We start from the raw sequence: 13,601 nt of genomic DNA on the forward strand, positions 1-13,601 counted from the left end.
CACTGAATGAAAGGAAGACTGTTTGCTGGGATATTCATAGCACAGCGTTAGACACATAAATGATTTAAGAGCCAGCTGTACAGGAGTGCAACTCAAATGAAAAAAAAAAATATGCAGATGTCAGTGAAACAAGTTTATTTTTACTCTACAAAATGTCACATGGAAAGGGGGTCAGGAGGGTTTGAGGGTCGAACCATAATATATAAATGAGGGATGGGCAACTTCTGTCCTGGAGGGTCAAAGTCTTGCAGAGTTCACCTCCAAGTCTAATGAAACTCTCCTGAACAAGCTAACCGAGCTCTGGACGATCACTGGACAGCGACAGACAGCGGGGTCAGCAACTCTACAGGACACTGGACTTTCAGGACTGGACTTGCCCATTCCTGGCTTGCCATTCTCATACAAACTATCTGACAAATATCAATCACTATATAGTTATATTTATACCATTTCTGTCATAATGTTGTGAATACATACAAAATATAGCAAACTAAATAAATAGAGCTTCAATTTACAGGGGAAAAAAATCATTTCCACATTCTTCAGACTTTAATGTGACCTTGTTTCTATGATGGTGTACAAAAGATTTGAGAACTATACATCTATTGTGTCAAATCAGCCTTTAAAAGTGTGCATTTGGCACAATTACAACCTCAAAACCAGGGGTGGAGTGTTTCATGTCACAGATAATAATAATAATAATAATAATAATAATAATATACCGGTTTTATCAAAGAACCACACCTATGCACAACTCGAGCCAATAGGGAAAACATCAAGTGCATTATTGGACCAAGCAGAAGTGTGAGGCAAAACATTCTCTTTCAAAAATATCTAGATATAAAAGTGAGTGATACATTTAGGCATTTTTTTCTTGCTGTATTCAGAAGCAGTTTGATTACAATGACTGTCTTATACAGTATATTTACTTCGTTATAACATAGAAGATAAACAATCAATGTTCTTTACCCTTCATATCACGGCCCACGTCGTATCTATCAATATTCAATCCAACAAAAGGTTTAGTGTTATAAAAACAACAACAATGGAACTTGGATTATTGGATAAATTTACACCTATTTACGAAGGCCTGATTTCTTAACTACAAAAATATACTTAAATTTTCATATTTTTTTATCAGCCTTTGGCTCCTCAGGTTTGTGGTGCAGGAAAAGTTTGTCCTACAAAAAAGTGCATCAAGCAACTATAGCTACATCTTTTCCTTTCTGTTTTGGACAATCAATGACCAAATATACATACATACAGTACATACAAAAAATTATAATAATACAAATAATAATACTGAAGATTTGAATACTCTGTGGATCTGGAAAGACAGAACACAAAGGTGTCTGCAAAACCAGTCCTCTCATGACAAGAACAATAACGACATAAAGGAAATAAAATAGCCCAAAACACCCCGATATTAATTTGGCAAGGGGATCATCTTTTTTAGATAATTAATCAGATGGAAGATTATAAAATTGTCCAACAAAGTATATGCCTTCGTATTCATTTCGGTGCGCCCTGAACAGTAAATTGTGCAAACCCACATTCCTAATTGTGCGTGATCTCGAATGAATCGGCTCAAGCTTTAGGACTTTGCCGTAAGATCTCCATGGGGAATCCTTAAGAAGTGCAATCAAACTAATTACAGTTAAAGCTATAACTGAAACGTTCAGGTTTAAATAGGCAATAATTGTCTTTTCCTAAATGTTCTAGACAACCATCTGTGCTCTTTTCACCTAAAACCAAAAAGATTTTAAGCACAACTGTTGTACAAATCACACTGACTCGTAATAAGTGATCAAGTCATCAGTCAAACACGTGACTTAAACCAGAAGGGACTGCAATTTGGTATATAGGTACACCATTGACAAAATATACATAAATATACACCTTTCAATTAATAAATCTAAATAGTACACATAATGAGCTGATGCAAGTGAGAAAAGAGAGAATGACAGTACTGGCCCTTTGTATTGGCACTTGCAAGCTTAGCGTTGAAACTTGTGTTTTTTTGACTGTTAATAAATTATCCCACTGGCTCAACGAAATATGGATATACCAAAGTCCATTCTCTCATACAGACACCCATGTTGTTTCTTAAGCAGGGTCAGGCGGCGCAGAGCTGTACCCACAAAAATGGAAAATTAGCACCATTTGTGTCCATATTTAACCGTCTCTTTAAAGATCAACACAATCAACTTATAGAGAACGCCCGCTGTGACCCCATCTGGACCGATGACAGGAGGCCTATCGCTAAAACAGTAGGATACCTCTTGAGAAAAAAAAAAGCTTTCAATACATAATGACCATCTCAGTGGACTCTACATCCCTTCTTCAGATGTTTGCACACACACCTTTAGCATTGCCTTCATTGTCTAGTGTCTTTTCTCTGCCGTACTACAAGGTCATTCTGTGGACTTCTGCAACCTTTGTCCTGACTACAGCTACTTAATATACATGTTTAAAAATATGCACAATATATAATAAACAAGAAAACCAAAGTGGGTTACATAATGTTACCTCAAGTTAAAAGGTCTAAATCTGAAATTCAGTGGAAAACTGGAGATTTAGGAGACAACTTTTTGTTTTCAGACCTGGAAAATATCAGTATGTGTACCTAGTGTTTCCTAATAAACATTTAGATATATGCGAGGCATTATTCTGTGTAATATAATCAAGGCCCAAAGATTCAGTATGTTTACCTGAAAAAGACACATGGTGTACTTGCTCATTGCTAACCACTTCTTTTAACAAAACGTCATTGTCCCTTCCTTCCTAGAATGATACCTAAGAGCATTTTGGATAAAAGCTGCGGTTGTAGAGGACAAATAAGACCATTTATGACCGATCCAAGGTCACAAAAGTATTCCAGTAACAACCAATGTACTATTGTGTTACTTTGGTGTACCTTGAAGCGTTCAAAGAAAAAGCGCTAAACATGAAATATGAGAGTGGGTCTGCTTCTACATATAAATACATAAATGCCATGACAATCCTATGGGCTCTTTTAACTGTTTGACACAATGTATGTAAAGGAGCTCGAATTTCTGCATTCATAATGTCATAATTCTTCCGGTTTTGACCGATTCTCTTTGTCTCTCTGTAAGTGTTATTCTCTCGTCAGGAGGTCCTCGGGATGCTGTTCATGTGTAGAGGCACTTGGGGAAGGAGTATCCCGACCTGTAAGGCTGCATCCACAGTGTTACAATTCATAACATCTAGCTTTGAACAATATTTCCTTTTTTATCTCCATTTTCATGTTTGAGAAGCACCAGCTGCGTCCTTTAAATCGAAAAGCACAGTTGGATCCGAAGTTTAGAGGTACTAGATTTACAAAAATGGGACTTTTTTTCTTTCAATCTCCCAAAGTTAGAGGAAGGGAATGGGCGGCTGAGAAAGGACAATAACCTCGGCTGGTTATAAGAATGAACAGAATGGACTCGACAAGTGATCCGTCTTGTATTGTGAGATCTCGCAGCGCCAGACTACTCTTCTTGAACTTGTTGGACATCAGGTTGTGCATTTGGCCACAAAAACCAATAGTAAGATGTCAGTTTGAGTGTCCATGACAAGAAGGAAGACTGAGAAGCAGAAACACGAGGAGAGAGATTGCAGGGTATCCTTCACATATGTCCAGACTATTTTACAGTGAGCCTGTCCATCTTTGAGCTTGTCACTTATTACTGGTCTGAGCAAAATGTAAAATATAGGGCAGTGTACAACATTTCAGGAGAGTTCCCCGTCAGTCTGTGAATATAGGAAGTCTGGTCTCCTTTTGACTGTATTCACTGGGGTCAATAGTTCACCTTGGTGACTGGTCTTTCACGACCCCCTCCCTCCACCAGCTGGTTGACAGAGCGCTTGCGGTTGCGTTTAAGTTTCGAGTCCTTGTCAAAGACTTCACCTGAGCGAAGCGCCGACACAAGATCATCGAACTCCCCCACCTCCTCTGACACACTGCCGCCCACGCTTTTCTTCACTCGTCTCTCTCGTTCCCGCTGGTCCTTCAGCTGGGATGGATAAATGAACAGAGACAATGTCAAATAGCTGTGATCATACAGGATATCGGCCTCATATTGTCTTTTAAGTACATATAAACACTAATCAGTGGATATCCTAATCATATGATAGCGGTCAATCTCGGAAAATGTGCTGTCGTATTATGGCAGAGCAGTTCTGAGGCGATTCCTGGTCTCATGAGTGAATACAACAAATAAATCTGCATCTGGGTCCTGCTACCAATTACTCCACGACTACATCGCTGCTGTCATCACGTATGGAACGGTTTCCCTCATACAGCATGTGTTTGTTGAAGTGCATGAAACTTCATGTACATGGTAAAAGTGTGCATGTGTATGTCCTAACAGTTATGATTTATTATATAATGTAGACGGATTTGAGTGTTGTTTCACATGAGGCTGAAAATTGAGAAAAGGAAAAAGAGCCCTGCAGAAAAGCCATGCATAATATGACGTTATTTAATTGCAGCAAATTTTTTAAGGTGTCATCATGACATGAAGGACATTATTGTACCATTTAAAACATACTGTATGTATCATAGCTTAAAATGAAAACAAACAAACATTTATTTAAACCAAGTTCCAAAAGCTTGGTTGGGTGTTGGGAGCTTTGTGACATCACAATGGCAAATATACTGTATCTGGATATGAAGCAACTGCCTCTGAAGCAAGAGACCATGGCTATGGCTGAAATTTATGTGGAATATTGGCTTTCACACATCCAGTTTAGACAGTGTTTGCATCTCTGCCTTGAGAGGAACCAAGCAAGAAATTAGTAATTTTTACTACACAATATATCAAAAGAAAGAACAGAGAATCTGCTTAAAAAAAATAAAATCTAGCGTTATTCATGTATTATTTTTTTATCAACACTTGAATATGGATCATTTTCATTAAAGCTACACTGTGTAGGAATTACTCCCATCTAGCGGTATATGACTACCAACTGAATATTACTTTCTAGCCCCTCCCACGGTTTAACTCCTACGGTGGCGTATTATTTAAAATCTGCCGGCAGTCGCGAGTAATCTCCCCCTCGCATTCGTCACGGTGCCACTGAGTGTAAAAACGCGAAAGGCGAAAAACTTGAACTTCCCGGTATGTCCCTCTTTGGCTAATGTATTTTCAAGATGGAGGCGCAACATGACTTCCGCCATTCGAGGAGCTCACCCGTATGTATTATAAATGGCAGATTCTACGCTTACGAGAATACTTGATTAGTTGGTAGAAGTAATTATACATTTATGAGCACATATAATTTTGTGGTTTTTGCTAAGAATCAACTTTTTAAAAAATCCCACAGTGTAGCTTTAAAAAAGCAACATTTTTGAACAAAAAGCTGAGAAAAAATAAAAATAAATTCAAAGACTACAACATGCATAAGCAATGCTTTTATCACTTGTTTCTGCTGTTTTGCCGATATGTTTTGATCCAGAGATTTTGAACTCTTTCAGAAGATGCGTAATAGCGCCCCCTACCATATAGCAGTGAAAACATGGTCAATTGCAGGGGAGCGTTGTCTCATAAATTACAGAAAATTCCGTTAAGAGTTAACAACGTCCTGGATTGTGTCAGAGGATTATATGTGTGATTGGAGCATTTCACTGCAGATTGTTTTGTAGGATTCACAAAGAATATAGAACATACTTTTTTCTAGGCATTGACGTCAGAAATCCAGTGGCCGTTTACTGACAAGCCTTAAAGGTGACAGCCCCGTTTTTGTGCAAAATTACCTTTACCAACAATATAAGTAAACCTTAAGGAACATAAAATAATAAAAAAGGCATGTTACCGCTCAAGAAAACCAGCTGTTAAAGATTAGAGGCTGCAAAGACAGAAGGGCCTCCAAGCTAGTGTGAAATTATCCAGATGAACTTTATCTCTGGATCCTGTAAACATCTCTGTGTGTATTTTGAGTATTGCGGTTTCAGTAAATGTGTATTGTACCATGGCCTCCATGCGTATTCTCCTCTCTTCCTCCTCCTTGCGTCGCTGCATGTTCTCCAGGTCGTGTCGGGCCTCGCTGAACGACTGCAGGAAGATGTCAAAGATTCCAAAGAACTCATCCGGCTGCATGCGACCTTCCTCCTCTCCAAAATGCTTCAGAGACTTGGAGAACTGGAGTGAAGAGGAAAGAGAGGAGAGTGATAACCTAATGAGGATAAGCGTGTACTTAGGCTGAGACAAAGCTAAGAAACTCAAATAAGTGGAAAAGCATGAAGAGGAAAAAAAAGCAACATATGGGGCAACCTGTTAATTGGATATTTTATTGTGTAGCATGCTTGACAAGGTAGCTATTGGCTAAGGCTGTGTAATAAACACTCTCAAAAAAAGGTATGAAAGCTGTCACTGGGGCGGTACCCTTTAAAAATTGTACACATCTACATATTAGTCCCTAACTGGTACATGTTAGTACATTTTGAAAGGGTACCTAACCAGTGAGAGCTTTTGTACCATAGACATCTCTTAGACATCACTTAGTCATCTCCTAGACATTTCATATACACCTCTTAAACATCTCCTAGACATCTTATATACATCTCCAAGACATCTGCTAGACATCTCATGGACATCTCCAAGACATCTCATGGACATCTCCTAGACATCTCATGGACATCTCTTAGATATCTCCAAGACATCTCCTAGACATATCATGGACATATCATAGACATCTCATATACATCTCTTAGACATCTAATGGACATATCATAGACATCTCCTAGACATCTCATGGACATCTCATATACATCTTCAAGACATCTGCTAGACATCTCATGGACATCTCCAAGACATCTCCTAGTCATCTCCTGGACATCTCATAGACATCTCATATACATCTCCAAGACATCTCCAAAGACATTTCATGGACATTTCATAGACATCTCATTGACATATTATTGACATCTCATAGGCTCTATACTCCACCATTCTACATATTCAATGCATTGGCAATCCCTGCTACATTTGCCACCAAAACATACACATGGATGCCAAGACAGGGAGATAAATCCTGTTCACTGTGAGTGCCCAGAAATGTCTTAAATCATTGCATTGGGCCATACGCTTGCAATGATTGTTCAGAACTGATACAGCAGTCATTAGTACGCTTTAGAGTTTTGGAGCAAACATTCCAAAGCTGGTTCGATCTTGACTTAATAAGTTACTGCCTGAGCTACATAATTGAATTGCACAGAGATGATGTGGCTGAACTTTTGTAGAGAACAAAATGTACATACCCAAAAAGGCTATCCACTTTTAGTGTGGTTTGGCATATCAAGGTGTCAAAGACCCTTGCTCCAAAAGCCATTTGAAGATCTGTCTGCCAAGAGAGTATATACCAAGCCTTCATCCACAGTAGATTTTCCATGGGGAACTCATTTATCTCAGTTCTAACTGTCATCTCTCTCATTGTGATTCTGGCCAAGGTCTTTGTCTCCGTCTCCTCAGCTCAACTCCTCTGAGCTGGATAATGACACTAACTTCGCAACACTGACTGTTATTAAACTGAATTGAATCACAATTTAACTGAATAGAGCTGAATAATGACACTGTTGACTTCCGCAGAGCCACTTTTAGCAACTGACTGTTTTTGATCTGAATTGACAACAGAACTGAGCAGAATGAATTACTCTATTAGAGCTGCTTTACGACTGAAATTTAATTTGTTTCATAATTTATTAATTTTACAACATTAACACCTGCTTTAAAACAATCTGTTTTGTATAAAGCAATATATAAATAAATGTGTCGACTTAACTTAATCGTGAAACTGAATCAATAATTCTGGTTTCCACCACTGAGCTTTAACCATTAAGTCACACCACACCATTTAGCTGTCGATCTGCAGACTATGGAAAGAAACTTGTATTAATAACTGCATGTACTGTACATTTCAAGCTTCAGGTGGTGATAGTCCCAACAACTCCTGCACAAGTTATCAGTGCAGAGATCTTCAGCATCTTAGTGTTGACAATACTCCTCCCTTGTTCTCAGTCATAGAGTTTGTGTTAATTTTAACCCACCTCAGGGGACAGGATTTCTTACAGGAGACTGAATTCTGACCCTTGGAGGGAAGCAGGAAGAGGTAGATCTGTCTGGAAAGCACAGGGAGGCCTTTGTGTCCTCACAGCTCATAGAGCTTCAGCGTCAGCCATTTCTCATGAAGTCTCTCCAAACGTTTATGGCATTACTAAATAAATAACTTGGAAAATGGTGGAAAGGGTTAAAGTGACGGTTCAGTTATGGGGGAATGGAGTTCGGAAGTCAGTCTTGCCCAGTGACCAAAACAAATCCCTACTCACACTTTCCACCACCAAAAAATAGATGGCTGACACACTCACATGCACACATCTCCAAAGCGTTCCCAATGGCTGTCAGAATGCTTCTCTTTCATGTACTTGAGAGTTGGGGACATACCATAGTGGGGGTGGGGTTAAGACCAAGCCACATTTCAAAAGAAATAAATCTCCTCAAACCCCTGGAGAAAAAGCCCTGAGAAATTTAGGACCGGCTGCCGGGATTCCCCGGGATGTTTAAGTCATCATGCCGAGCCAGGACGAGTATACAAAGCCTTCTCTTTTCTCTCTGTCTTTTTCTTTCTTTCTCTCTCACTCCCTGTTCCTTCATCCTTCTAAGATATCAGGCCCCGGTCCATGCACAGGGTTGGCAGGGCTCGAAACGATGGAGAAGGGGGTTGGGAAGGTTTCATCCTGAAAACGCCAAGCTGCACTCTACAATCCTCTCCTGCGACCCACTCAAAGACCCTGTTCTGCCCTCAACAATAACTCTGAGCTCATGTTGGAGAAAACATGTTCAGCCCTAGGCACTGAAGGAAAATCCAAGCCTTTTGTTTTCTCGCTCTCTCTGCCAAGGAACTCTTTTGTGCGATTGTATCTGGCTAAAATGAATCCCTTTCTTTTGGAATGGAGATGAGGAAAAGCATTATTAGGTTGGATATTTAAGGTTGGAGGTTATTGAGACTGAATTATTAAGAGAAGATGTTACCTTATCTTTGGCTTCATTGAGTAGTTCCTCGAGTTCAGAGAAGCTGAAGCTAGCCACTGTGATGAAGTCACTGACCACTGGGACAAACTTGTCTCCTCGATCACATGCTTGGCTCTGCTGGTATCGTAACTCCTGATGTAAACAGAACAATTATTATATATATCTTTTTCATTTATTGCTCTTCCTAAATACATTTTACTACAGAATATTTTTTTTACTAATAAACTGATAAACCTACTTATTCAGTAGGCAATATTTTTTTCATTGACTGTTTATTTTACAAATGTATATTTTAATTCATTTTCAAATTATTTATCTTTAGTTTATTAAATATGAAGTAAAATAAATATAAATGATAAATATGCTTTATATCGGCCACTCTGCTCTCTGAGATTTCGGCAATCAAAAAAATCAATATCAGTCAACCACTAGTTTTGAGCATCATATTTTACCATGATTCTTCGCTAGCAGAAAAACATTAGGTAGCTAATAATAAAATATTAAATAAAGAGTATGTCAGCTATGTTTGAGGGGTGTCTCTGATGAGAACGTTTTTAACTGTTCACAGTAATAAATGATTGATGCCTCACCGCCTCCAGAGCTTTAAGGCCGTTCCTGATGCTGAACACTTCCTTCTCCAGCTCAGCCAGACTGTGGGAAAGTAACAGTAAGTCTCGAACCATACACTGATCCACAAAAAGCCTAAGCACACCACAAACAATATAATGATAACAGTGAGTACATATGCAAGGTGGGACTCACTTGACTTTGGCAGCTTCTGGTACACTGAACAAGTCCTGTTGTATATTGAGGATGTCAGGGTAATTCTTCTCAAAGATCATGATCAGGTAATGCAACATGGTGATGTTCCTGTTGAAAATGCAAATAGAATAATGATTTATGTCAAGATTAAAGCAATAAAATAAGAAACAAATATTCCAGTGTTATTAATAGATTCACTTCAAATCTTCTTAAAGCAATTTATTCTATCAAACTTATTTGAAAACAGAAATTCAATAAACATTGTATTACAAAACAGAACAAGAAAAAAAAAAACAGATATAATGCCTCATGTGAGGACTACATTTTTTTGACAATTCATTGAGTGAATTCAGTTCAGTAAAATTAATTGTCAAAGGTAGCAGTGAAAAGGCCAAAAGATGCTTTGATTGAAAGAGTCGAACAAAAACCTCTTCATTGACCTCTGACCTGTCTATACTTGACTTTGTGTCCACGATCTTGTTGAGGCTGGACACTTTGAAACCATATGCGTTGCCCCTCTGTCCTTTGTTCATGAAGTTCCCAAATGCCAAAACCACTTCCAGAACCTGCGTCAGACGCTTGCTTCTCATCACCTCACGCGACGCACACAGAATAGCTAGAAAAGAAATGAGGAAATGTATCAAAAATGTAACTGATGTCTACATATTACTGAAACATATTGCTGAACACAAGAATATGGGTAACCAAACAGTTGATGGGACAATTGACAAGTCACACATTGACTTGGGACAATCAACTGTTTGGTTTCTGACATTTTCATAAAATATCTTCTTTTGTGTTCCACAGAAGAGAGTAAGCTATACGAGTTTGGAATGACACGAGGACAAATAAATGATCACAGAATAGAATTTTTTGGGTGAAGTATTCCTTTAAAGGTACACTGTGTAGTTTTTAAGTATTTTAATAGCTAAAATCAATGTCTTTATTCATAAATATGTCCTCATTGGTGTAGAATTACCTGTGCCAATGATCTGACTTATCCTCGTAAGCGAAGAATTTCTTATCTTTATTTACATGGGACAGGTAAGTCCATAGAGGCTTCCATGTCGTTCCGCCATCTTGAAAAACTATAATAGCAGAGAGGGACAAAAAGCACTAGCTACCTCAACGCGTTTTCGTTCAGAGCCAGCGTCACGTGACTGAAACGGACAAGGAGATCAGTGAGAGGCGCACGCTTGTCAAAGCCCCGGCAAATTGAAAGGCTGCACTGCACGGTACTTCATACATATGCCGGGCCACAGGAGAAGGAATCCTTGTCGCCAAAAAAGCAAAAAAGTGTATTTTAAAGGAAACGTGACCGGCGACTTCAAAAACCGAGGGTAAATATGGGGATAGCTTTTCCCAGGTGGAAATAGCTAATGAAGGAGAAAGACTTTGAAAGGGACGCTGAAGTTGCCTGCTTTCTTTTTGACAGGTAAGTCAATGTTACGGTCTAAATTACAAGCTTTTTTTCCTTTCTTGGTTGTGTAATTCATTATATAGGCAGCACAACAGTAGACCATGTATAGTTAAACTCGATGAAGTGGAAGACATGTTGTCATAGCTTCTTGGTACATAACGGCTACCGTAGTTGCAACTCGCATTTGAAAAAGCGAGGCGCTAGAGAACACTATTCGTTTGAATGCAAAATACAATTTCACCGCTAGATTGGAGAAATTCCTACACATTGTACCTTTGAGTTATTAAAGGGTTTATAGATTGAGAATTCAAATGTTCCTTGATCCTTTGACAGTTAAGAGTTTGTTATACTATAAATATACCCTGTAAGTTTCAGAACTCAAAACTTTATTCCAAAAACTGCTTGGCCAGCAAACAGCAGGATCTAAAAAGTGGAGACTTGTGACGTCACGTGGCAGCTGTAGACCGCCTTTGCAGAAGAATTTCAACGCCTACGTCTACATCACCGCGTCTTTGGCCCCGCCCACTGGAGCGTTAGTGAACTGTGACATGAGAACAAGAAAAGATCGACACAGGATCAACACCATTACCTTCCAAACTATCATAATGCTAGGATAGTGGGGTTTTTTCCCCAACAATGTGAATGTCTCAGCAGTGCACTGTTTGTATTCGGTGTAGGGCTATTTCACTGTGGATTATTCTGTACATTTCGGTGCAGGCTTTGCAAACAGACTTTTACGATATTGACATGCCAGCAACGCCACAAACATGTAAGTAGGCTAGTCATGTCTATTCTAATGCCTGATCTGTGATTTCTGATGTAATAATTCAAATTCAGACAGATTATCTCTCAAAATCATTCAATACTGTTTATGCATCAGTAAATCAACTTGATTCAGTAAATCAAGCCAGTGACTAAATCAACTTCACGTCGTTTCTCTTAGTAGGATGAAAATAATCTTATTTAAACTGTGATTAAATTATTTAAAGAAAGCGATCAAAGAACGCTCCCTTTCCAATCGCCCAAGCTGTCAATCAAACAGTGCAAGTTTATCTGGACACTTGCCAAAACTCGTTGAAATCAATCATAAAAATCAATGACGCTGTTACAATGTACAACAAAGCTTTTACTGTATTTACATTGTGTTTGCATTGTTATTTGGTGAAAGCATTCGTTGCAATGATAAGATCTTTTCATATACGCGATCAACGCGATCTGCTTAATGCTCATCACTGCAACCTTTCATGTGATGGGAATAGATCATTATGATCAATATGTTTCAGAATTCTCGATAGCTGCAATGGTAAAAACGTAGTAAAAGTTTTAGAGAGAGTTCCACATATAATACTAGCTATTTCATATGCAAACATGTCAGCCAATCACAGCAGTGGGCGTTTACAATCTCACACAGACACGCCCCTTAAATCAGAGCGTTCAAAGCAGAGGCTAAAATCAGGCTTGGAAAAATGCCTTTTATTTCTAAATTATGAAATAATGACATGAAAGCTCAGATGATTTGTGTATAATTAGAAAGTCTTGTACAATGTGATTCATTATACAAGTTCAGAACCCAAAGTAATGTCAAAATGGATCAACAAAGAAGTTTTTGAAAGAAATCTAACTCTTTCTCAGTTCTGGTTTACACAACTGAATCCATATGCAGCCCAGTGTGAAATTATTGAACCATACTGGTCCTAAACTGATGTTTAGTCTCACTATGTTTTTGTGAGTGTGTGAACTAGTCTCAACTCCAGTTTTGCCTCACAATTCCCATCATAGACCTGCATAACAGCAGTCGCTCCAGCGGCAACAAGAAAGAGCATGCAAATTTGACGCTTGTCCACAATTTTCCCGCCGCCAGTTTCCCACAAAAAAAAAGAAGAAAAAAAAAAGATTTCCCGGAGGATCTTAGCCAAAGTTAGACTTCCTTTGCCTGGATGTTAAAACATTCAAAATGCCTTCCTGTTGACACATTTTAATGTGCAAGTTTGGGCCAGAGAGGTTGACTTGTTTTGTCTGTGTGGATGCTGCCCAAACTCTCTGCCCTGTGAAACTTTATTAGACACCGCTATCAGCTTAGTCTTGTTGCTTGTGTTTTGTAGACACGGCAGATATTGTCAAGTCAGGGAAACTATGGCATTTTAGCATCCTTTATCTTTATGCTTTTTTCACTTCAGGTTGTGTAAACCAGTATGAGTTAAAGTTATTAGTTGTCAATATTAGATGTGAGTGTGTGTACTGATACATTTGAGGATAACCAATATGTTAAGTGATCTTTTCAGTAAATATCAATTAGATTTAAATTTCGTTCTGTTTCTCACACAAAGCTATTGTATGGCTGTGTATCACAATATGGAAAGTGTGAACATCCTTTAAAACATCTCCTG

The 13,601-nt window shown here is 38.6% G+C and overlaps 1 protein-coding gene across 3 annotated transcripts in view; it reads right to left on the minus strand.

Moving 5' to 3' along the window:
- Nucleotides 1-1,033: 1,033 nt before the first annotated feature.
- daam2 (dishevelled associated activator of morphogenesis 2) overlaps nt 1,034-13,601 on the minus strand; it is an 80,657-nt gene continuing 68,089 nt past the window's right edge. For all 3 annotated transcript variants that reach the window (XM_079632336.1, XM_079632337.1, XM_079632335.1), the window contains 6 exons: nt 10,242-10,410; nt 9,795-9,902; nt 9,623-9,683; nt 9,033-9,164; nt 5,976-6,146; nt 1,034-4,019 (listed from right to left, as the gene is read on the minus strand). In XM_079632336.1, the coding sequence (XP_079488462.1) occupies nt 3,804-4,019; nt 5,976-6,146; nt 9,033-9,164; nt 9,623-9,683; nt 9,795-9,902; nt 10,242-10,410 (857 nt within the window). In that variant the 3' untranslated portion in view covers nt 1,034-3,803. The remainder of the gene's footprint in view (nt 4,020-5,975; nt 6,147-9,032; nt 9,165-9,622; nt 9,684-9,794; nt 9,903-10,241; nt 10,411-13,601) is intronic.

The sequence above is a fragment of the Phoxinus phoxinus genome (assembly GCF_949152265.1).
Source record: "Phoxinus phoxinus genome assembly, chromosome: 13".
Classification (NCBI taxonomy): Eukaryota; Metazoa; Chordata; class Actinopteri; order Cypriniformes; family Leuciscidae; genus Phoxinus; species Phoxinus phoxinus.